The 25,951-nt window shown below is 37.4% G+C and overlaps 1 protein-coding gene across 2 annotated transcripts in view; it reads right to left on the bottom strand.

Annotated features, from left to right (window-relative positions):
- Positions 1-2,453: 2,453 nt before the first annotated feature.
- The window catches only part of SKIC3 (SKI3 subunit of superkiller complex), a 46,879-nt gene continuing 23,381 nt past the window's right edge, over positions 2,454-25,951 (bottom strand). For both annotated transcript variants that reach the window (XM_088156598.1, XM_088156599.1), the window contains 20 exons: positions 25,886-25,947; positions 25,708-25,764; positions 24,587-24,655; positions 23,604-23,678; positions 22,852-22,993; positions 21,532-21,625; positions 20,871-20,948; positions 19,471-19,595; positions 17,698-17,821; positions 16,032-16,250; positions 15,191-15,263; positions 14,414-14,467; positions 14,196-14,307; positions 12,784-12,912; positions 12,053-12,174; positions 10,100-10,258; positions 7,628-7,780; positions 5,788-5,918; positions 4,414-4,537; positions 2,454-3,051 (listed from right to left, as the gene is read on the bottom strand). In XM_088156598.1, coding sequence (XP_088012724.1) covers positions 2,974-3,051; positions 4,414-4,537; positions 5,788-5,918; positions 7,628-7,780; positions 10,100-10,258; positions 12,053-12,174; positions 12,784-12,912; positions 14,196-14,307; positions 14,414-14,467; positions 15,191-15,263; positions 16,032-16,250; positions 17,698-17,821; positions 19,471-19,595; positions 20,871-20,948; positions 21,532-21,625; positions 22,852-22,993; positions 23,604-23,678; positions 24,587-24,655; positions 25,708-25,764; positions 25,886-25,947 — 2,180 coding nt within the window. In that variant the 3' untranslated portion in view covers positions 2,454-2,973. The remainder of the gene's footprint in view (positions 3,052-4,413; positions 4,538-5,787; positions 5,919-7,627; positions 7,781-10,099; positions 10,259-12,052; positions 12,175-12,783; positions 12,913-14,195; positions 14,308-14,413; positions 14,468-15,190; positions 15,264-16,031; positions 16,251-17,697; positions 17,822-19,470; positions 19,596-20,870; positions 20,949-21,531; positions 21,626-22,851; positions 22,994-23,603; positions 23,679-24,586; positions 24,656-25,707; positions 25,765-25,885; positions 25,948-25,951) is intronic.

Here is a 25,951-nt window from a genome sequence, read left to right as displayed (position 1 = left end):
GCACTTTAAGAGAAAAACAGAAGGCTGCTCAGTTCTTAGATCCTACGAAGTTAACACCTATGTGAGATGCAGAACAAACACAAAGAGCTATTGCACTGTAATTTGAAAGTTATTGCAGTCAGCAATAACAGCAGGTAACAGCAGCTTACAATTCTACAATTCTTCAGTCTTTATTGACAGTATTTGACTGTATAGTGGTGCAAAAATGTGTATCAGTTGATCTGTAACTCTGTTTAGAAAAAAACTGTCTGCATGCTTCTATCTCTCCCTTTTTATACACTCATACACAGCACAAACACCTGCTGAAGCCGAGTTCCCATTCTCCCAGAAGTGCACAACTAAACAGTGTCCATCTTAGATGAGGAGTAAGTGTATTTACAGTTCCTACAACTCTGGGAAATCCACAGCACCAACTCTGTTATCTGGTAGGCAAACTGCACAGCAGCAGTATCAGCATCTGATGGAAAACACAAAGTTTTTGACTGTGGTCCTGAAAAAAAACTAATAGAAAACTCCCAATGCTCAATGAAAAAAACCAGCATTAAAAGCAAACAATCCCCCCCGTTTTAAAAGACAGACAGTATCTTTCTGCCACATCACATGCCTGAGGTCAATCATGGTTGTAATCATGCTTGGTATTGTCCAATGTATTAGATGACAGCTCCCAATAATAAGAAGCTTGCAACCCAAGCTGCTATTGTATTTTCATGCTATTCAATAAAATAATGGGATAGGTTGGATTTAATGTGATTCGTATTAAACATGGGTCAGAAATTTTTGCAGAGACAAGGAATCATCTTTTAATGTGTTGAAAGCAACCACTACTTAATTAGTTGTTCCCATTCTTTTACAGGATTTCAGTCTATTCATGAATCTCTGGAACAGATCAAATAAACAGGAACACAAAGATAAAACTTGAAAAGAAGAAAATTCAGAAAGACATGAAAAAATTGCTATCCAAGTGACCTCTCAGAAGAGTGACCACCAAGAAAAACCTTTGTTGAGTCTTGCAGGTGCTCTCTAGTGAGAACCAACATAGGGTTAAAAAACGTAACCTCTAGTATCTGAAGCCATGAAAAGTTCTGCCTTCAATTCATTAGATCTCATTCCATTCTGCCTTCAGCATAAGACAACCTACTAATTTATAGTTGGACAATGTTTTTTTTCCCCCCCTTACAGCAAGAGCAGCCGAAGGTATGATTTCCTAGGCAGTGAAATCCATAAACAATTATCAATTCCCCAGTCAGTGATGCTTACCTTGTATTTGTATTTATCATGTCTGTATTTTGCTGTGCTCTACATTACATAAAATACATAGTTGCCTCAATCCGCATGAATTTATCGGTTTATCAGTGTTACAGCAAACTTGCTACAATGTGTCAATTTTGTAGATGCTATACATTGTTTAAAAATTAGGAGTGCAAAACTTTTACCTCATGTTGTTGGATTTTACAGAAGCTCAAATTTAAACTCATCTTCCCTGAACACTTTTCACTGAGTAGGTGGCAGAGGTTTGTGGAGTTTTTTTCCCTATTGTGCATGTTATACAACTTTGGGCTGTATAATTATTCAAGGAGTTAATCACCGTTCACAGAAAACTAAGTTCGTGGTCTTCTGCAGAGAGAAAACACCATACTACTACTTTTTTCTAAAATGGAATGCTCGCAGTTGATGGTTACTCTGCTGGCATCTCTGGGCTGTTGTCACCTGTCAGGTCTCCTCGATGCTAGAAGGTATTCAGGGCTCAGTCTAGCAAAGTCTAGGCTAACGCTCACACAGACGGATTAACAGGGACAGGCAGCTGCTTACTGTGTTGCTAGGAGGCTGGTGATGACAGCTTTTCAACCACTGGAGTGGGTGGCACACATATCAAGACCATATGCCAAAGATACAAACCATAGGCTGCAAGAATTTCTCCAGGTTTTTAATAGCAGGAAGCTAAAATAGTTACAGCTACTCTTGAGAGTCACATGTCTGTCTTTTGCAGCATATCCATTTGAGATTTGCAGTTACTGATAGTTCAAGGCTATTTGACAGCAGGCTGTGAAGGGAAGTATAATCAATCTAAATTTAAAGAAAATCTTTTTAAGGAAAGTGAGAGAATGAAAACGTGGCAGATAAGGAAAGATTCTTGCTATTTAGAGGTTTTGTCTTACCTTCACAGACTAGAAGCCCTAGCCCACTGAGCTGAGTTTTCCTGTTAAAATGACAGTGGCACACTCTCCAGAGACTAGTGTACGTGACTTCCACTTGTTTTCTGTAAGCCCAGGACAACTGGTTCCAAAAGCAAGTGCATGTTCAATGCTGGCTTACTGCACGCCTTTGAAGTGCCCATTCCTGCCTATAATGGGATTGTGTAAGACTTTGCTGGACAGAAATTTTAAGAAGATTTAAACCAGAAAACAGACTGCTAACATGACTCATGTCAAGAGAGTGAATATCCTCATTGTAACTTTAACAGGTCAGAGTCATTGCTTTATTCATCTTTTATTTTTATGTACATAAAAGCAAAATAACAACATGTCTTAAGAACCGCTGTCATGATTCATCCAATTAAGCAATCAGCAGCTGAGTTACTGAGAGATGACAGAAATTGGCTGCTACTTAGCTCTTAAGATTCTGTGCCAAGAAAACCTGGCGGTGCTGACATTGTAGTTAATATTGTACTTTTGTGTGCATCCTAGGGGGAAATACTCTATTGTGAATAGCGACAAAGTTTAGTGGGGGAGCAAACAAAAGCAAATTTCAGGGTTTTCTTTTCAAAATAAATGTGATTTTAGGTGTTTAACTCAACATGAAAATGACCTACTTTTGTTCAAGTAAAAGCAAAACTAAAGACAAGGCTGCAGTTGATGAAACAGAAAAAAGTAAACCAGACATAACAAACGAAACAGCCCAAAACATATATGCTTCTGGAAGGTGAACTAATTCAACTGGATGAATAGAAGAGTATTTTGCTTGAGATAGTCCATTCTAGGCACTTGCTGACAATTTCTCATTTAGTTCCAGAGCTCTAACATCTCCATTAGCTTTGGCATTTTCTATAAGCACCTGCAGAGAAAAATAAAGAATGACCTGAGAATTTAAGATTTTACTGTTAGTGTTTTAATGGCAATCTGAAATGTACTTTAATTCTTCATAGACAGTTTTGATAAAACATCATCTAACCTACAACCCCCAGATGGGAAATATTAACATTACACATCAACTTGCTTAAAAGATCCAAACTCTGCACTATAGTGACTATCATCACTTCCAATGCTCTGTAAAAGCACCATTGGTTACTTTGACAAGTAGTTACCTGCTGGCAGTTAAACAAGCAGACCTGTTTTCCGGCTGACGCACACTTGTCTCTTGCTTTGTATAAATCTCACCTTTGTATAATCTCCATTTGCCAAACTGAAGTGTTTTCTCCTTTAAATAAACTGCCACATCCTCTTCCCTCTTCCAGTTAAATTCACTTCCCTGATTTATTTTCACACATCATATTTGAAGCTTTTCTATTAGGGACCTTACAAAAGGTCCCACAGCAACCTAATGTTCCTAAGCTTCTGGCACATCTCTTGTAACCCAATGGCACTGTACTGAAAAGGAAAACCATTAAGCAGAACCAAGCAAATCCCCAGCCATGATTATCACACTCATCAGCAGGGACTATATATGACCTTGCAGAAGCAAATGCAATGACATCATACCAGGATCTTCTGAACTCATTAAATCTAGCTTTTTTTATCTTGCATGTCTGTGTATGGGTTTTTGTCCACACCTTTTCATATGTACCTCCAAATGTACTCTGTATTGGATTCAACTTTTCACCAGGGAACAGTTGATAATCTGGGCAGAAGACCTGATCGCCAGTGTCAGCACTGAGGATAGGAGAGTGTATTCAGATTTTGAGGAGAAAAGTAGTCCTCACTGTAAGCCAAAGTGGATGACCCCACTTGCACTGCATGAAAAAGCTGCATGGATTTGTGAATTTGATCAAATATATTAGTGAAGTACTGTGAACAGAAACTAATGCAGCATCTACTAAGCATGGAAAATACTGTACTATTACAGACATGTCTTTAATACAGAGCACACAGCACTCTACTGCTCAGATCTTTTGGGCCACAGACACGACGTTCCAGCCAGGCTAGAGGGAATCAACATTTTTAGTGCTAAAATTTTGATTAAATGGTCCTCATGTCGACTGAAGTCACCAGTAGATGTGGTGCAAGTTTGGCTGGAAACTTTACTGTTCGTTTTTCATTATTGCACGGAGGAATGGAAGACATTCTAATAAACTTGTGTTGATTTCAAAAACTGGAGTACATTTGCACCTCAAGAGCAAGTCTGCCAACCTTCTTCTACCCCACTTCCCACTTGCAAATGTAAATAGACAGGAGTTCTGTGTAAGGTGAACTGTCTTACATCTATTAATTCACAATCATCTTTGGCATATAGATGTTGCAGGAGGTACCAGCGTGCCACCGATACTATGGTTTCTGGATTCGCTGGTTGATAAATGACTCTCTCCAACATTCGCCGAGTCTCCCTGGAAATGTAATCAAAACATAATCCAAATCAAATTCAACTGAACAGGCCCCATGTAACGTAACAAAGCAAGCAACAATGGGCAAAAGTAATATACGGGAAAGCTCTTATTGCAGTTCCTGCAAACAGAGACAAGATGTGAAATCACAGAAGAGAGGTAATTGGAATGGAGTACTACACGAAGTCTAAAATTCTGTTTGGCTGATACTCCCTTCCAACACCAACCACACCATCTACCTAAGAAAGGGATTTTCAAATTCACAGTGCCATTAGAAATCTGGTAAAAACTCATAACTATATGTAGAATGTCATATTCATTCACTAGTGCTCCATCAGCTTTGTTTCTTGTTCTAAGAATCCTGTCCTTTATAGCCAATGTGATTTTCCCAGTACATTGTGATTTAACAGGCTGTTCAGAAGTTACATGTTTTTGTTTGCTATTTGTATTTAAGATTCATTTCTTGCTTCAGTATTTTGAAACACCTCGCCAGATCAATTAGATCTTGTGATACACTGTTCACATAAGTTAGTACCTCGATTTGCATTAAGACTGATTTTAATTACGTTTTTATCTTAATTTTATTGTAAACAACAACCATCACAATCACATTAGGCTGTCATCTGAAGAGCCAAAAAAAGAAGTAATTTTGTTAGAATTATCTACAAAACACGTGAACTATTGATCAAAACCATACAAAACCCTCCAATTTTCCACAGCTTAAGCAAAAATACTACAAAAGACAAAATGGACATAGCAACCAAATACACAACACAGGAACATTCCCCTTCTCTAAATGTTTCCCCTCTTCCTCATAAAGCCACAATGTCCACCTGGCTGTTCAGAAATGGGCATGAACTTTCACTGTGAGCCAAATTTAGGATCAAAATTAACCCCAGTAGTAGTCAGGGCAGTGATATCTGTTTTCACTGTGCTATTTTTTCAAAATGTGTAGTCTCCCCAGCGAATTTATTTACATAGCATGCTTTTAAAATAAAAGTTGTCTTACAGCTGTTTTTTTCCGGGTGTTGTTTTTTTTGTGGGTGTTTTTTTTTTTTTTTTACAAATAATGGAAGATTTGGCTGCTCCTCACATTACTAACCCCTTCTCCACTCTTTTTTAATTGCCACAACATTTTAAGAATTTATTTCCACTTTCAAGTTTCTTAAGTTCTTGAAGCTAGATCTGCAGATAATTACCACTTGTATTTTTAGACACTGTATTCCACTGAAAACTTAACAGATCATGCATACCTTGCTCCCATTTTGCGATTATACTGTAGCAGGGCTTGAAGCAGAGCTGCCAAGGGGCAAGGAGAAAGTTTCAAAGCTTCAGCTGTTGCTTCCTGAACCAAGGATGGCCAGTGTTCATTTGAGACATTAGCCTTATAAAAGTTTTTTTAAAAAAGAAGAGAATAATAATAATTAAAAAAAAATATAAAAGAGAAGAAAAAAGCGGGAAAAAAGACTTTGTTGTATTATATTTGCATCTCTAGACAGCAGGTTTAATTCAAGCTGTTCTGACAAGTATTTGGCCGGTTAGAAAGACACTTATTTTAAAAAAAAACCAGACTAACAGTGGTTAGAAGTGCTAGAAAAGTCATGTTAACTTATTTAGGATCAGCCTTGCCAGCATTCCTCCTGCTAATTTATGCAAACAGTCTGTTTTTCATAAAAATTTTAGTAGTGCTTCAGAAACCCTTGTAAATCTCCGTATCACATATAAAACTATTCTAGAATGTAGAATTTATCCCCAGAAGTGACATAATTTTTACCAGAAGTCAAAACCAACTCCTAGACCATAAACACCTAACAGAGCAACTATTGAGCAAAGCCATGTATCTTAAGAATACAAGTAAAGCAAAGAAATAAAATCTGGCTTTAGAAAAATCTTATTATCCCCATAACAGCATTCAAATTACTGTACTTGAAATGGTGACCAAATATTTACTTGGAAGATAACTGGGAGACAAGCAACTTCCAATACAGATGTTTCTTGGACCTGAGCAAGTTTTTCACCAGGCTTTTAGACATTTAATTAAACCAGTGCAGAAATGCAAAAAAAAAAATCCACTTATCAGCTTCTCTGCTCACTTAAGAAGTTGAGATGGGATAATCAAATTAATACTAATCGCATTTTTAAACAAAGTCTGGTTTCAGGCCATCCCTTGAAGAAATAGTATTAAACAAGTTAGATGGTATCTTGAGACCTTTGAAAACATTTACGAGAAATAAGAAACAAACAGACCACTAAAAACTGACAGAAAAACAGCAAGAAATAACAACTTGACAAATTTTGTCTTTGGAAGAAATGGGCTTGTGAGAAAAACTGAGGAAAACTCTTTTCCAAAAAGGAGAGCAGTTTTGCAGCTTTATCCTCAGTAAATCTGACTGTTTTTTCTTACACAAGATGGGGTTGCTTTTCCTGATTCTGATTACAGATGGGTCATTCATTAAAATGTGAAAAAGCATTAGCCAAGATCACAGTACTATCTACATTTTACAGCAGACTTTAAATTCTGGTAGTTTACTACCAGAAACACTTCAAATTTTTGGAGTGACACTGCTTGAAGAGGATAAACTTGCCAAGATCCTGAGGTATTTTCACCTTGCCCCCCAGCACAAGGAATAGAGTACTTTTCTTTATTCCACAAAATGCAATTTCTTTAGATTGTTCTAAGACTTCAGTGCAAGGAATTACATTTGGAAATGACCATAGAGCATACAAATACTGACTTCTCCAGTCACCAGTGAAGAAAAAACGTCTGTTGAGGCAGCTGTCTGAACAAGAGGACAGACATTTAAGGGTATGTCAATTTGGATGATCAAACTAAAACTGTTATAGACAAGCCTTACTGAAAAAGTGAGCCTGTTAGGCACAAAGTGGTTCTATGTGATTATTACACTGCAACCTCTCTTAAAAAGACATGTTCTAAGAATACCCCACTGCCCCCTGAAGTCTCATTTTATTCTCTAGCTGTCATTCATAAAATGTAAAGTTATTTCACCAGGGGCTTAATTTAATGACTACAGAAGCCTTCTATCCCACCAACTTCTGTTAAATCATGCAGTAATGTCATATTGGTTAACCTACCATGCAGATTTCCAGTGCAAGCATAGCTAGCCTGAGCAGACTGGATAACTTCCCGTTCCAGCTGCCCTGCTGTGATGCCAACTGCAGACTCTTTCTGTAACACATCTCTGCTCCAGTCATCATTCTCTGAGACTGATATATTTTCGCCAGCCACTGAAAATAAACATCCAGCAAAATCAGTTATGTAGCCACCAGAACACACATCTCTTGGATAATATCATTAAGACCAATCTATGAGAGTACCACAGCATACTATTAGCTAAAACCATGTGCCCAGTCCTCATTCCAACAACATACTGTGCATTGCCCTGCAGAAAAATTAGTCTGCTGCAGAGCTGGCATTACACCTCACTACAGTAACTTATTTTCAGAGTTCCCTAGCCCACTCATGGACTTTTTTTGACAGGTTCTCTAAGCTGCCGCCTGCTCTGCCAGCACAAGATGTCCTGGTTTTCCTTATGAAGAGAAGGAAAAGGATTCTAGTTCTCTATCTTTAATTCTGTAGTCATCACACATTTCTTGAAGCAGATGCAGCCATATTTGCAAATCACTGACATGTACATGATATGCATGAAGATGTGCAAGCCACATTTAGAAATATTCCTTGCTGGATCACCAAGTAAACAAAGCAATTCCCTTGCTTTTGACCAAAGGCTTCTAGACTTTTCCTACCTAAAGACTGCCTGGTTTTAGAGGGGGCAAAAAATATTAACCCTTTCTGGTGCATAAAAGTTACTTCCAATTACAAAGAGAAAGACATTGGAAAGTACTAATTAGCACTAGTGAGATTGTGCGTTCTTGGCATCAAGCTGCAGGCCTGCTTTTTAGAGTAAAACATGCATTCATGTGCAGGAAGAAAAGCTTCCCTCAGGCTCAGTTCTTTGCAGCTGAAGATGTCTAGCACTCAAGAAGTAAAGAAGAGAACCCTCATGCAAAGGCAGCTTTGCCAGATCTGCTTTTCTCTATTTTCCTGACATGTCACAGCAGAAAAGTAGAGCCATCAGAACAGCAGCTCAGTAGCACTCATATTCCACAATTTAGACAAAGGCCAAAAACTTAATCAGAAAGAAAAGTTAATGGCCCCTCTAATGTAGTAAAACTATAAGGTGTCACAATGTCACAATAAATCAAACTCATAGGAAGTCTAGAGACAGAAAACATAAAAACATAAATTAATCCACTAGGAGCATATGTAGCAGCCAAGTTTTTTGAATGCTACCTAAGCTCTGAGAAATACTTCCTTTGATTGAAGACTAAAAAGATCTTCCTCACAGGTATCTTATCTGTGGCCTGGATTAAGAAGGCAAAAATAAATCATCCCCTCTCACTCCCCACATCACATACACTCATTTTACTTATTATCCCTGCTTGTAAGCAAGATGATTTGGCCATGCAAGCGATGCTTGAAGAATGTATACAAACTCTAATTTAATTTAAAAAATGTTATTAAAATAGAGGAAACAATAATTTCTTGCGTACACCCATTTTGTAAATTCCTCAATGAATTCTATATTCAGAAAGATAAAGTCTCACAAACCACAGAAAAATGCATCATAAAAGCACCCTAAATTAACGCTCCCAGTGTTTCTGAAGAGGACCCGCAGCCTTCCAAGAAGTGAGATCATGATCTGTACAGCAGCCTTGCACTGATCTTCTAAAAGTGAAATCAACTTCACTGAATCTTACCACAAGTAGGATTTTATTTTATCAACAGGCAGAGGAGCATCATAAATCCTTCAGCTACATAAAGGACTCTAAAATTCCACATCACTTCTCTAAACAATGTGCTACTTATATTGGTAAAGACAGATAATGACTGTAAACTAAAGAGCAGCTGTTAGAAAATAAACATATTTGGTGCTGCATCACCAAAAGGGTCTCTAGGCATGTGTGAGACTTCTCAAATTGACGCACGGAAGCAGCAAATGAAGTGAGCTTTAGCACTTTCATCTCAACTGAAAAGAATCACTCATCATGCCACGGAAGGGAATTAGTGAACAGTGTTACTGCAGGTGATTCCCTGCAAAATCAACTTACTCAAAAGAACAGTGACACCTGAAGTCAGGACATTATGGAGAAAGAGACTTATGTTTCAGACTCTAAATAAGAAATTGTGTGTTACTACATTAGGAAACCCTTTACTTCTATTTATTCTTATGGGTTATGAAGTATTTCACTGGTTTCTGCTCACATGTCAAATCACAGATCCCTAAAGACAGGGATTCCAGGCAATTATCTCAAGCTTTTAATTCTCTTGCCCCCATGTCTGCTTGGTCTTACTAACAGTCCTTAATATTTCAACTTTTATAAAAGCTAACATGATGTTTCAACTTTGGAACAAATAGAATGTAAGCTGTTTTTTCTGTCACTGACTGTTGGCAGATAAATAAAATGAAGCAATGAAACAAATGCTCACCCTCTTATGGCACGTGTGAGACTGGCACACCAGTCAGGGAAATGAATCACACTTACTTGCCAGGCTGCAGCTGAGGATGAACTGGACATGACTGTCTTGCGAAGTTCCTCCAGGATGTTGTCTGGAAGTTCTTTGTGAGACTGCAACAGCTGCTTACACTGAACTTGTCTCAAAAGCAAAAACAGAGCTGGGTGCTCAGGGCAGCTTTTTAAACCCTAAAGCCAAAACAGTCAGAATTATCATTCCCCAATATCAAGGATGCTTATATTGTCCATTCTGTTCTTTATAGAAAAAAAACATTGAAAGCATTCTCAGGATGCTTGAAACATAACATTTTTCTCCTTCTCTTCACAAAGGAGGATTCCAGGGACTGACCCATATAACGAGGTAATGCTTTTTCTGTCCTCAAAATACATTTGCAGCCTAAACTAAATTTTGTACATTTCCTACTCTTACAGGTTTCTGAAAGACAGCTCTCACTTGGTTTGACAATTGTTACAACTTTTGCGCCTATTAAGAGAGACAAAAACCTGTCTTGGGGCTAAAGGACCTCGATTATGCTTCAAAAAATTTCAGTTCTCTCAGATAAGGCACTTTATTTTCACTGGAACAGAAATGAAACATTTCCTATTCAGTCACAGCAGGTATCCAGAGAGTATTTCTTTGAACAAACACAAAAAAGCGAAGACAGAAAACTAGCTATCTGTTGCTTTACTCTGCTCAGGTGAACCCTGTGAAGCTTCTGCAAACCTCATCGCTCATTATATCCGTGCTGCAATCACAATACTTCTGAGAATTGTCACTCAAAACAGATTTGTTTTAACAAACAATACTTGTACTTTTCACACGTTTTTAAACACAGTATGCTGCCTGTGAATCCTTCACAACTGAATGACAGCAGTGTCTGGCTCACCACTCCCAGTTATACTGCTTTCTGAGAATTCCGGGGTCCAAAACTACCACTGAGAGTCCGTGGTACTAGAGAATGATATCCTTTTTTCTTACACTAATTGCAGACACTGACTGTCCTCTCCCCAGGCTATTTAATCAAACAAAAAAATCAATAAAATACAAGCAAAATCCACCACAACTTTCCCTCATACCCAAACTGGGGGAAGGACAGATCTTGTATATCCCAAAATCTCTGATCATTATTAATATAAGGCAAGTCAGTAGACATGTTAGCCAGAAAAGAAAAGCACTTCACCAAGCAAAGAGCCAAGAAAGTAGTTCTTCCTGAAAACCAGCATGTTCAATAAACATGCTTGTCTGGTTTGGGTTTTTTGTTGTTTGTTTGTTTTTTTAACTCCCATCCACTTTAATGATATATACCAAAAACAAGGATCACATTTGCATGTGATTAGTAATCTTCCTTAATGAAAATCAGGGATATGCGCTTTTTTGCCTATCTTTTGCTAAGTCTTTTCTGCTTATGAACACCTCCTTGAATCTTGTTAAGAGTTCAGCTCCCTTCCTCAGCTGTGTGGAAGACCTTTCTTTTTAATAATTAAACTTGTAGCATCCACTTGGGGCTCTGAAACAAAGTACCAACACAACCCGGAAGAAATAGAAGTCCCATGTATGTCTCCTACCCTGACTTCTTGCTCTGAATTTTAGTAAAGTTTTGCTTAATTGTAGGCAGGAAGAACAGACTTAAGCTTTGTCATGACACACTCGTTTCAACTATTAACATAGTTTTGATGTTCCAAACAGTGTATTGGGATGGGGAGAATGTCAACAGTCAGTTCAGCTGGTCAGAGCATGGTGCTAATTAATGCCAAAGTCGAAGGTTTGATCCCCATACAGGCCATTCACTTAAGACCTGGACTTGATGATCTTTGTGGGTCCCTTTCAACTCAGAATATTCTGTGATTCTGTGAACTACTGTATTTTGTAGCTCCGATGGAACATACAGTTGCTAATTCAAACATTACCTTTCTGTATAATGCACAAAAATAATGGCTTCTATACAATTCTACCACAATCTGCCAGTGATGACACCATCATACCTTGTTACAAAGAGCTTCAGCTTCTGATAGTTTACCAGTCTCCTCTAGACTGGTAATAGCTTGACACAGACACCAGTCCTCAAGCGTACGGACATAATTATGTGGAAGGTTACTTTCTCCAGCTGTAAAGACAGAGAACACACTTAAACAGATTAGTGTTTATGCTGTACCACCATACCATGGTCACAGGCTCTAGATCTGGTAAGGGAGAACTTTTATGAGTTTTAACGTGACATGGCTCCCTTCACTAGTAGGAACATTGAAAGATGGCAGAATTAAAAGCATGAGGGGATTTAAGTATACACTATTTGAGTTAATGGTTTGGGATCAATCAAACATAGAATTTTAATTCCAGTTTTCAAAGCACTATGGACATTGACCAAGACTGAGCATCTATTGGAACAGTTACAGCACTAAAAATTACTTTAGCCTTCTCATCTAAGTATTGCTGCTGCAATGTAACACACCCCAGCCTTCATGGGTGTAGTGATCAGAGTTCAGAAATACTATTTAGAAACCATTTGAAGCCTTGGAGGGGAAAGCAAGCTGCCATTAAGTAACTAAACCTAGCTGTATATTAGAATTTCATGGTTTTTTGTATAAAATATAGTTACAGCTCAAACCACTATTGAGTAATCCTCAGCCTATTTGCAAGTTCAGGAGAGTATTGCAAGCTCAGATAATTTCAATTTTATTTTGCTTTTTTAAAATAGCAGACTTGTATAACTTACTTTTGGCTGAAACTGTAGACACAAGTGTCATCTCTAGGCCTGTTCGTTTTGGTTCAGTGTTGTTTAGACAGACAACAGTGTTTTCAGCATGACAGGCTGCCATTAGCACTGCCCAAGCAGCAGGATTATCTAGAAGAGAATGATCAAAAGGAACTCATGCCCATTCTAAATATGCTGGTAGTTCACTAAGAATGGTCTTTACCAGATAGAGCATAAAAGCATACCTATTAATTGAACCATACACTGTAAATAAAATACCATGAATAAAAGAAGTAATTGAGCTCAAACCAACCAAGGAAGGTGACAACTACTTGTTTCTAACTAGTAAGATTCACCAGATAATAAAAGGAAGATGCTGTTCCTAAAGCCAACTAAAGTATTTTTCACAAATAGCTTCAGTGTGCTAACCTGAAGCTGCCAGTTTATTTTTGACTACACTTGGCAATCACTGAAGAGCTGTAACAAAACACTAAGTGGCAGCAGAAATCCCAAGATGCCATCCACAGCTTTTAGTCATACAGACTGTCTGTATGCCCACCAGCATGAAAGTTACTGCAATAGGTGCCTACTTCCACTGGCAGCTAATTCCTGTGTCAACTTCACCTTTAAATAGCCCCGTGAAGAATACCTACTACTGAAAGAGCAACCTTTGCCCTGAACTGAACAGAGCTCAGTAAAAGGTTTTATTTATTTCAATTTTCATCCCTGAGATAATACATTTTGCTGGCAAAATGAAACAAAACTTGAAGATCTAACAAGTGAAATGTAAAGTATATCGCTTTTAAATAGCAGTCATACACTCATATTTCCTGTAGGAAAGTAATTGAAATGTCTAACTTGCAAGCTAGCCTTGTGCATCAGAGCAAAATGACTCTAGAAGAAGCAATGTTTTAGTATTTCACTATCAACTACAAATTAGCAATTGAAAATCCCACAAGGCTTGCACTTCATATACTAAAAGAAGACTATTTAGTATGACAACCATATAGATCCCTATAGTTCATAATACACCCATTTTAACAGAACCTTTCTAATCCAAAATCTCATGACAGATGAAAAATTGTCTTCTGTCTGGTGTTGCATTACTGAGCGAACATGTTTTTCAAATTTGTCTAGTATACTAAATAACAATTAAGTCTTTTCATGTTGAGAGATTAAGAAATTGCTCATCGTTTAGAGCAAGTCTTAAATCCAACGATATTTTTCTTATTGCCTGGCTTAATTTCCATTCCACTAAATTTGGAATAACAGCGACCATTTCCACTTTAAGCATTTCCCCCAAAAGATACATGGATAACCCTAAACAACAAATCAACCCAACAAAAGCAGATCTTACTTTAATCCAGTAATTTTTGCTTCTGATGAATAAAAAGACAAAAACAGTCACTAATGTGTTTGAGAACAGGAGTAACCTGGACAGACATGGATGGCCTTCTGAATATTTTTCAGAGGATTGTTTTTCTCATCTTCTAACATGTGACATCCTGCTACCAACTGATTAACTGCAATGTTCAGCAGGACTTCCTATAAAACAGAACATAAGAGTTACTTAACACTGTAAGTAATCAGACATAATTCATTTTAGGAGTATTTATGGAATTAAAAAATCTGTATTTTAAGAAAGGCAAACCTTTCCACGGTTTACATCAAGTGTATGTGCAACACTTCCTGCCACAGCTCCTCCCTGAAAGATTAAAAAAACCCAAACAATTCATTTAATTACATGGCTAATTAATTTTATGCAAAATATAATGCAAAAATATTTTTATCTTTGTTATTCACAAGTACAAAATTTGCACAATGAGGCAACGTCCTTGCTTACAACATGATCTTTTCATAAAAAATTAGCAAGAGACATTCCACACTAGAGTTTACCCATATGATTGGTTTCCAGTTTTAGTCCCATATTGAAAAGGGATTGTTTTCAGGTGCTATGTCTGTTTATATAATTAGTATAAATTAAGACAAGGAGTATTTATTTGGAGAAAAGCTAATAATAAGCAGAAAAGTGGAAAAGAAACACTGACTAACGTGAAAAGTGAAGATGACTACATTAACCAAATTAAACATAGGTAGATCTTCATATATATTTATTTACATACACATATCTATAAAACTAAACAAAAGAAATTATACATATTGCAGCCTTTTATTGTTGGCATAATTCTAGCAGATCTTTCCTCTAAGTTAATTTCACGAACCATTACCTCATGGAAGATGCAAATAATGGTATATTAATTCAGTAGGTGGCTGTGCACTGCTTTGTATGTAAGCCTTAAGTTTTCATATTAACTGGAGAAAGTCCACACACTGAAGGGTGGGGTTTCTTTCAGTTAAGGATCAACACAGACTCCTTGGAATGTAAACAGTACACATGTATTACACTTACTTTTGGCAATACACTTACTTTTGGCTTTTTTGACGCATAAAGTGGAACTAGTCGAGACAGAAGAGACCAAAGGGCAGGATTACCAGGGTGACTAGGGAAAGAAAAGGGTATTAGACTGTCTGGTCTAGATATGCTCCTGATCTTCCAGGACTGAGTAGGTACTTGCTAAAAATACCAAACAGAGCTTTTTCTATTACGAGAAAAATGCAATGTAGTAAAAGATAGACATGGGTAAAAACAAACACCACAATATTGAAATTATACTGCTAGCTAAAGAAATAAAAGGTACAGCTTGCATATCAATATTATGGGAAGAAAAAAAAACTTTACGGCTACACGTCTTGTCTTCATAGTATGAAGAACAAGGAATTTTAGTTGTAGTTGGAAAAAAACAATTGCATGAAAATAGTTTCCAAAAACACTTGGAAAGACTATAATATGTGCCTTCCTAAAAGGCTCAGAATGCTAAGGCTAATCAAATCAAATTTAAACACAGACACTTAGCTAATGGAATGAACAGCTTCAAAGGCTGTTAAATATTAAATAAAAGCCCAAGTGACTTTTCCAGGCTGAAGGTTATGCTGGACAGGATGAAAAATACTTTCATAGAAGAGAAACTAACCTATCTATCAAAAATGCTACCCAAACGAAATCAAAAAACACTGAACAAGCTGTGAAACTTCTGCTATTTGATTCCATAAATAAGAAAGGTACAACTTTAGGTGAGGACTTCAACTTTGAAAATTAATTAAAAAAAACAAAATTAGAATAATCATTTAAATAAGTAAGTTTGTTTACTCTTTAATGTAATCAAAGTAATAATTTTACAAAGTAATTTAAAGCAAGACAAACTATATACCTGTGTATTGCTTTGGAAACTTCCCTCTGGATGGCCATATTTCTACCTTGTAATGCATAAACAGCAGATGCAATAAGACACCTCTCATAAATCCCATCATTTCCTTTCTCATGCTTCAGTAATTCTTTTAGGGCTGCTGTTGCAAGTGTTGCATCCTGCTTTACCAATCCCAGTGTGCACAAAGCCTTCAGACTTTCTGTACTCGGTTCCTTTAATGAGCTGTTGAATTAGAGAGAAAGAAAGAGACAACTATTTTGGAGCACAAACTAAATTTACTGTTAACATGAGAGTTCTTGTTACTTCTGAGTCCTCTTGCTCCTATGTATCATGAAAGGTATATATAAGTAAGACTCACTGTAAGATCAGGCTAGATCTATATCCTTGAAGACCAGGTGACTACAGGCACCTAACCAAGCTCTTAATGATTACTTTTGCCTTCAAAAAAATATAATATAAACCTCTGAATTTGTTTTCAGTCCCTAGCAAGAAAAAAATAAAAGCTGTTAATCAAACTAGAACAACCAGCAAAAGGACTCTTTGACAAGTAGGAAATGGTGTTCTATCATACTGGTTATCCAGACATACTCACTGTTAAAAATCTGCGTGTTAAGCTGGTTATGAGAAATTAAAAAGGTGCTTTCACATTCAAGGGCCTACTCGGGCACTTTAAGCCATCTAGCACAAATTCCAGTGAAGGGAAACATCTGTGTATTGGACCAGAATGTGCAATTTTTGTTCCTATTAGTAAAATCTATCATGTAAGTTTGCAGCACTATGTTTCCAATTCAGATCTAGACATATTCACTGGGATGTTTCTTTCCTAAGCCATTCACTACCTTTTTTTTAAACACAAACAAATCATTAGAAACTCTTGTTCCTGTTTATGACAAAAGTAGAAGTCTGCAGTGATTTAGAAGAAGTAGGAAATAACAGTTTCCTAGCCAACTAATCATCAATTACTTGGGATTTAGAGTGTATTAGGCAATGGACGTTCACTATTTCAGTCACTTCAGGAGTCTGCTGTTAAGATGGGTACTGCACTGCCACTACTAGAGTTCTCTATTGACAGAAGTTTGCCCCTGAGAGGTGAGATGGTACCTCTTAATCTGTAGCTACTAGGAGGCAAACAAAGATGTAGAGGTTATTAGCCTCCACAAATCTGAAAAATAACAGGCATTCACCACTTAATTGCAAAACTAATAGAGATCAATTTCTTTTCATGGGAAAGCTACAGGATTGTCCTGGTCTACGTTGCTGGGAACACAGTAATTTTGGAGATTTCTGACCATTTAAACTGAAATTATTTTAATTGGTTGTAGAGGGTTCTTACAGCTAAAGAGCAAAAAGCATTGCCGAGTGCTTAACACAACTACAAAGTAATATTATCTTAAAAGACAAAGTTTTTAAAACTTCAGTTTTAAAACTTTCAGTTGGACATCTAAACTGTTCAGCCCTTCCACTCCATACTGCTTTAAGAATGTGAGACACATCATAAAACAAAACCAGACATATGACATGAATAAGTACACTGCCTCCATTTCCACTTTTATGCTGCAATACACAAAGAGAATATCTACCTGAGTTCCACCTGAATTCCCACAAAAAGGAAATTTGAGGATTCAACAGTACAATAAAGTATCACAATTTGATTATTCTCTCCACTCACCATTTAAACAGTAGTGTCTTTGCAGCATCCACTTTGTTCAGTTTATATTCTATTATTGCCAAGGCAGTCAGGATATGTGCTTTATCTTTTTCAGACTCAGCAACAGACAAGGCTTTTTCATAGGCTGGTAAAGATTCAAAACTCAGAATTGAGATGGAAGAAACAACCTTAGTACAGCCTTTAGGATAGCAAGATATTAGAACAGAGAGGCACCTTAGGTTCAGGTTCACTGTATTTTCCCACCTCAAATCATAAGCAGAAGACAAAAAAAAGGTTGACTAAGATTTTGGAAGCAAATATGTTTAGAAACACCAGATTTACTGTTTAGACCCTGTAGCAAGTAGAAATAGAAATGAAAAGCAGCACTGGGATATTCAGAAAAAGCCTGCAAGAACATGGTATAAATACTTCCCTGAGATGGTTCATTCATGAAATAGATGGGTACACTCATTTCAAATAAAATATAAAATTATTTGAAACACTGAGCTGACTGCTCCTTTTTGAGCGCTTACACTTCTACACTGATCATTGCATATACCTTTTTATGGAATTGCACATCTCAGAAGTGCAGAACATGACAGTAAATTATATTTATCACTAAAGCTGAAGTGCTTTGAACAACACATTAATCTTCTATGACAGAGTCATAAAATAATTAGGGTCGGAAAGGACCTTTGGAGATCAACACTCTGCCACAGAAGGGCCACCTACAGAAGGTGACACAGGACCTTTGCAGGTGGGTTTTGAATGTCTCCAAAGGGGAGAAACTCCACAACCTCACCGTGCAACCTCTTCCAGAGACATCCTCAATGTAAAGAAGTTCTTACTCATGTGGAACTTCCTGTATTATAGATGATGTCCATTATGCCTTGCCCTGTTGATGGTCACCACTGTGAAGTGGCTAGCCCCATTCTCTTGAACATCTGTTTTTGAGACATTTATATTGATGACATCATCTCTCAGCCTTCTCTAGACTTCAAATGATTCCTCCAGGAAAATAATTTTGAGAACAAGGGAGGCTCAGAAAAAAACAGCTTAATGGACAAGAGTCAAACACTTGAAAAAATGTGTTTTTCCTTACTCCATTTGGTACTAGCATCCTACTAATAGCATAATGACTTTCACAGAATTATAGAATAGACAGAGTTGGAATGGACCTGCCAACATAATGAAGTACAACTGCGCAGGACACTCGAAGAATCACACCATGTGCCTGAGACCATTATCCAAAACCTTCTTGAACTGAAGACAACATTGGTGCTGTGATGACTTCTTTGGGGAGCCTGTTCCTGTTTATTCAGCCACCCTCTGGGTGAAAAATCTTTTCCTGATAGTTAACCTAAACCTCCCCTGACTCAACTTCAGGCCATTTCCTAGAGTCCTGTCAATGGTCATGAGAGTGAAGAGATCAGTACTTGCCCCTTCACTTCTTCCTGAGCATCAACACTGTAATGAGGTCTCCTCTTACTCTCCTCTTCTCCAGGCCAAACAAATCAAGTGACCTCAGCTGCTCCTCATAAGGCTTCCCCTCTAGACCCTTCACCATCTTCATGGCCCTCTTCTGGATGCTCTCTAACAGTTTAATGTCTTTTTTTTTATTGTGGTGCCCAAAACTGCACATGGTGCTCTAGGTATTAGAAGAGTTGTGGTGTTTATACTTACGCATTTAGGACTGAAAAAGCAAAATACTGAATGTCAGCTAGGTTGGTTAGACAAACAAATATTATTAAGATTAACCTCAAGAGAAGTGTTCTATAATGCTCTGAATTTTACCTTTGATACTTTCTTCTAAGAGTCCTTTCTTGAAGTAAGCTAACGCTAGCCCCACAATGCCATCAAACTCAGTTAGGGGTATTGATGTGTAAACTTCAATGGCCTCATCACACAGCCCAAGAGCACTGTGAAAAAAAAATCAGTGACTGGTATGAAGGATGCAGCAACAGCTGCTATGATGTCCTCGAGGACCAGTGTCCTCTATTCCATAGTAGTTTTAAGCAGACACCTAGAAAAGAGCAATATTAGGAAGAGAATGTGCAGTATTCCCCACCCTTTCCCTGTCAGAGCAGTTACTCTCTCCAGCTATCTGCTACATGATGAACAATTGATAGGAAAAAGTCCTCCACATCTGCACAACAGCTGTACATAAAGCAAATGACTAAACCGTCATCAAAGTGCAGGGGGAGACAATAGCAAAGGAGAAAAATGAAAATAGCAAATCAAGTTTTTGCAAAACAGCAAATCATTCACACAGACAGGAAAATGAACACACACAGAGATTACAGCATTCTTGTTCTAAGACCACTACAGAAAGAATAATACAGGACCGTGTTTATTAGAATTACTTATCAGTTACTAGAGATTTGATCTTGCGTAAGTTGCAAACATGAAATAACACAAGTACAGCTTGAATATGAGATTTCAGGAGTCTAAAGAGTTGCTTCTAAAATCTTTCCTGATGTTAATGTATTATCACTTCAATGAATTGTCACAGGTTAGAAATTTCAGTGTCATGTACAGAAATTTAAGAATATATGAGGTTTCCCTAGAAACCTAACACATATTTAATTAGTCGACCTAGAGCTATCTCACATCAAAAAGAAATCTGAAAGTCTACATTCTCGTGTCCTGCATTCCTCAGAACTAGAAGGGCATCATGAAGGGCACTTAGAATTGTGAGCAGAACTACAGCAGAGGGGTTCATCAGCAGAAAGACCACACATATGTACACATTACCCTAACCTCACATGCTTAATATTGTTAAAGTCAATACAAATTCAAAGGGTAGGTAGAACGTATTTTGAACAAACCTTGAATCAGCAATTTTATTCAGACTATGCTCAAGGGTCAAGATTGCCAAAAAAAAAAAAAGAAAAAAAAAACAAACAAAAAAACCCACCACAATTTATTGTATAGACAATATAACAGCTACCTTATGTAGACTACATTAAGGCACATTAGTACCAAGCAAAGGATAAAATATCTTTTTTCTTATTACACTATCCATTTCTGGAGCAAATACAAAGTTCAGTCAAACCTGTCGACAGTTAGTAATAATGTTTAATAGTTTATTTTTAGCAACTATCTTTCACCTTAAGCCTCACCATATTTTGAACCACTGCATTCACTACCTTCAAAGCTGAAGTTAAGGGTTCAGAAAGTCAACAGACACTTACCACAGTGACCTGCCATAGTTTTGCATTGCTGTATTGTATTTCTCAGTATCCTCTGAGTTTTTCAGCAGTGAAGCTGCCCTAAAATTAACCACAATGAATGCTACTTATCATCTGACTACAAGATGCATATTTTGAGAACAGTTCTCAGAGCAAAATGGACAACTGTTTTGTTCAAAAGTTCTTCTATTCTAATTAAACATAAACAGAGCCTATTTTACTGTTTTAACGCATCAACAAAGAAATACTGTTTCATTTGCCACCTTCCCCTTTTTGAAAAGAAGGGAGAAGGAAAAAAACCACCCAAAACAAACCCAAAGGCCAACAACTTCCATTAATTAGAGTGGGATAGAGAATAAAGGTAAAATCAAGCTTGCCTTCTCCTTCAATTTCATTTAAATCCCACACAGTGAATTAGTTCATGTCCCGGTAAGACCTACAAGTCTTAGGACATCTTTACTTTTCCAGTTCTGTGTTCTGCCTTTCCAAACTTGGTATAGGAACATCCACACACCCACACCTACAATACACTTAGTTGAAATGTACTGTTGAACTGAGAAAGTAAAATTTATCTAAGGAAAAGAAAAACCCTTAAGTTTTTCAGCTGGTGCATGGAAAAGAGGTCAAGCAGCTCCTCTAAGCTTTCCAAGGGTGTGCAGTTTACCTCTCATAGGCATAGGCTGCCTGCTGTTTTAGATGCAGATATTCATTCAAAAACCCAAACATTGTGAAAGCAGAAGCATCATCTGGATTTCTTTCTAGAAAATCAGAATTGACAATGTAGGAAAACAAGATCAATAAGCTGTGAAAAAGCATTACAAAAACATTGCTACATTGAAGCTACAGTACATGCACTGAACACTTTGCCAAATGCTTCTGTCAGTTGCTCACTAGAATAATTCTGACAGGCGTGCAGACAAATACAGAAGAGCTAGATGACCCAAAACATGACATCAGGTTGACTCAAAAATGTTTAGAATATTATGATGTAACATTAATGCATAATGGATTCAATATATTTTAAGTTTTTCAGCAGGCAGATTTTTTTTTGTAATGAAATGGGAAAGTATTAATCTTGCATTGTCTCCAGTAAAATACTAGTAGAATCTTACATTTTATTTTAATACACTCTGAAGCAATTCTGTATAATGTGCTGTATCACAGCTCTGCTTGAGCAGGAAGGTAAGACCAGATGACCCATTATGGTCCCTTCCAAGATATAGTCATTTTGTCATTTTTAATTAACTGCTAAGGCACAAATTTGTCAGCTCATCTCAGACCAGTTAGGAAGGCTCTCCAAAGTAGGAAGGAAGGGTCTCCAGAATCCCCTTAAGAACAAGGCACAAAGAAATACAGTCTCACTTTCATCTCCTTTACAGTGAGATGTATTTTCTAGCTCCCAAAAGTCTGCAACAGATTACTCAAATTATTTATTTACAGGAATATTTGCAGACTAATTAAAATCTGCATTTCCTCTATCTAGGCTACACATATCTAGTGGAGAGGCTGGCTTGAAACTGCACAAAACATCATCTGCTGTTAACGTTAACAAAATCATATTCTTGAGAATATAGAGTTACACAGCACGAAGGAACAATCTTCTGCCAAGCATCACACCACAGAGGCAGAGGATCTGGCATTTATCTTTTCTTGTGCATACAGACACACGCAAACGAAGTCTGAGAGCAAACACCCTATGAGAAGCATGACAAGGCTCTGGTCCCTATTTCCGTTGGTCTTTGAAACAGCTGGAAGGAGTAGGCAGACAGAACCCACATCCATTTCATTCTTGTGTGATAATAAAAATTGGTCAGTGGTCTGCTTACCCTGTTTCAGTTACTTGACAGCTAAAAAGCCCCTCCCCACCTCAGCCAGACCTCTCTTGTCCAGAACTAGTACAGGTGTATCTGTTCATTTTGAATGCATCTGTTTGGCCTGAGAGGTGGGTTAGGCATGAGGTTAGAGAGATATTTAAATTACTTACCTGTATATTTGCTCAAGACCACTTGGGCTGCTGGTATAGCATTCATTTGAACAATGTTGTACAAATATAATTCAGTGTTTCTGTTGGCTTTATCCTGCAGCGTTGAACATACCCAGTGGGCATAGCCTTTTGCTCCCTCAGTCTCAAGAAACAAACAGACAACCCCCAAAATAGGAATCATTAAACCTGCTCAAGATACAGCAAAATAATTATAGATAATAATAATAATTCTATGTTTTAGGACAGAGTTTTGCCTAAAAATCTGCATCAGAGTTAAGCAGAAGAATATACCAAATTGAATTACTCCACACATACTTTTAACTCACCCTCTGAACAAAGCAAATTCTTACATTTTCATATAATTTGCTGCATCACGTTAGGCAAAAAAACCCCAACTATGAAAGAGTAAGTCCTCCACTTTTTTAGAAGTCAGGGTCCTGGCAATATCCCTGCTCTCTCCAGAAATATTTTATGCCTTTGATCTGTGTCCAACTCTGTAGAACATGGAGAATGTTTTTTCATGACTTATAGAACTGATTTCTTGAACCCTTAGGACTAAAGAATTTTGTGAAGTAACGCCTGCTATACAATACCAGCATAAGTAATCAACAACAACATGGAAGCCAGACAACCTCATCTGAAACATGACTGCAGCAGTTTCACTATTCAAGACATGCCTATTAAAAAAAAATTAGATAACTAGAGGGACTAGATATATAAAAACTTCAGAACAATACAACTGTTACACTTACATGCATACTGAGTTCAGTCGTATGCCTGAAGAGATCCATGGTATCATAGCTGCCCACAGTCTCTGCAATAAGAGCCTAGAGAGAAGCAAGAGTTGCTGTGGTCACGTACTTTAAAAACTGTGACATTGTCAAAAATCTTAACACATATTATGCCAGGGATATCTTAAACGTTCAACATTGAAGACACTTTTTTCTCATTGTCTGCAAGCAAGATTGGTTTAGAAACAAAATCAACACAAGAGGAACACAAGCAGTCTCCACTGTATCAGTAACTTAAACTCTTTGGGTGCTACTCTACATTCTTCAGGACAAAGACTTGCGTGTATTAGAATAACTTATAACATCTGACAGGAGCTGAACAACATGTGATGGTGCTAGTTCTTTCCTAGAATCCAGTTTTCAATTAGACATCATTAGCAGATGAGCAGCATGGGATTCAAAATTCACCTATAATGATCATAAAGGTCACAAGTATCTCAACTACTCACAGATGGCCTATATATCAGAAACAGCACATCAGCTCTCAGAGGCAGGGGAGGAAGGGACTTCCGAGAAAACGAGAAGTGCTTTGTCCCAGGTACATTAGAAGCTTACTTATTCTGACAGTGGTATTAGAAAGGGGGACTCGAGATGAGTTGGGTGGTGCCATATAATGAATTAGTGGTAGAGCTGAAGCTGAAATAACTATCCCCTTTCAGACAGTGCTTTGTTGACAGTTGTCTATAAAAAGCCTCAGAGCACAGTGATTGTTTGGTTAATAGTTTGTTAGAGAACTCATCATATCAGCCAGAAAACCATGATATGAGTGTGTCTAACGAACACAGTAGCTTCCATTGTATTACCACCATAGAAACAAAGGAAGTAGAAGCTCCCTTTACTTAAACACAATTTTTAGGAGCATGAATAAGTGCCAGTTATTCGGCTGAAGTTTAAGTTCTTTGACAACTGGTTTTTGTGTGCATTTTTATGATTTCTCCTCATACCTGTCCAATCCAACACAACAGGTAAGAAGGTTCCAGAGACTGGGCTACCTTGAAGGCTTCATGAGCTTGCTGTAGAACCAAAGATAACACTGTTGTTGAACTGCCTGGCATGGTAACAGAGCACTTCTAAGTACACACAGGTATTAACATGCAATAGTATTAGAAGAGATTTAATGGACCGAATTAGGTCACTACCTCTGTACCACAGAGAACAAAGCATTGCCCAGAGAAATAAACCAGTTTTCTTAAAGAAAATGAAAAAAAAATTAGAAAACTTCCCAATATCAAAGTTTCCCTCCCTTCTAAATGTACTTCCTTTCCTGCTAGAGAATTCAGAAGCTAAATCAACCCTTGGAACAATTTAAAAATCTGACTCTTGGGGTATCCAGTTTTGAAAATCCATTTTTTTATAATACAAATGTATTTTCAAAACGATAAAACTGATTATCACCCACAAGTCATCTCCCTATGGCCTACACATGCTTTAGAGTTCTCCTCTCAATTTGGCACAAGGTGAACCAAGTCTTAGCATTACCAGTAAGCAGTCTGTACCACCAAGTTATTTTCCTCAAAAATAATTCTGACCATCACATTTCTAATCAAACAAAATTTCTGTAATTCCAAACAGCAAATAGGACAGGACGTACTTTAACTGCATGAGAGCTCCAGCTTCACTTAGTATGTACTCTTAATTTTTCTCCAGAGAAACTATGAAGATTAGAGTGTTACAGTAAATCACACATCTACTGATGAGCAGAAAGTAGGTACCTACGGGAACTCAAATTGGGAGCTCAGTCCGTAACCTACAACTAAAAGTTCTTGGCCAAATCTGGCATACACTGGTTTGACTAACTGTTTCTCTGTTCTTCCAGTAAGTTCTCATTCCAGCTGCTGGAAAGCAACTTTGCCAATTCAGCAGAAGTTCACAATTCACTTAACCTTAGACCCCCCAAAACAAATTTTTAATTTATCTGCATTCCTCAAGTGCCAATCTCACTTCTTTTGAAGAATGTATCTTTTTTGAATTTGAAAGGTAATTTGAAAGGGACATTCCCATCCCCATATACACCCGAAAAAAAAATAGAAAGGAAGATTTTACTTGAGGATGGGAAATAGATTACCTCAATGTTTCCAGTTGCCAGATACAAAACCCCCAAATTGGTCCAGGCAACAATATTCTAAACAAAATGAATAAAGTTAGAACCAATATATTATTACACTCCTCAGAAATACCAGTGCATTAGGCGAAATGTCTTAAATGCCCACTTGAAACAGATGGCAGCTGCCTACAGCACTTACAATTTGCTCAGCTTGAACAGATTTGATGAACGAATGTTGAGCAAGAGCATAATTTCCAATAGCTGA

The sequence above is a fragment of the Sturnus vulgaris genome, chromosome Z (genome assembly GCF_052056855.1).
Source record: "Sturnus vulgaris isolate bStuVul1 chromosome Z, bStuVul1.hap1, whole genome shotgun sequence".
In the NCBI taxonomy this organism is placed as follows: Eukaryota; Metazoa; Chordata; class Aves; order Passeriformes; family Sturnidae; genus Sturnus; species Sturnus vulgaris.
This window is presented reverse-complemented; position numbering and strand designations above follow the sequence as displayed.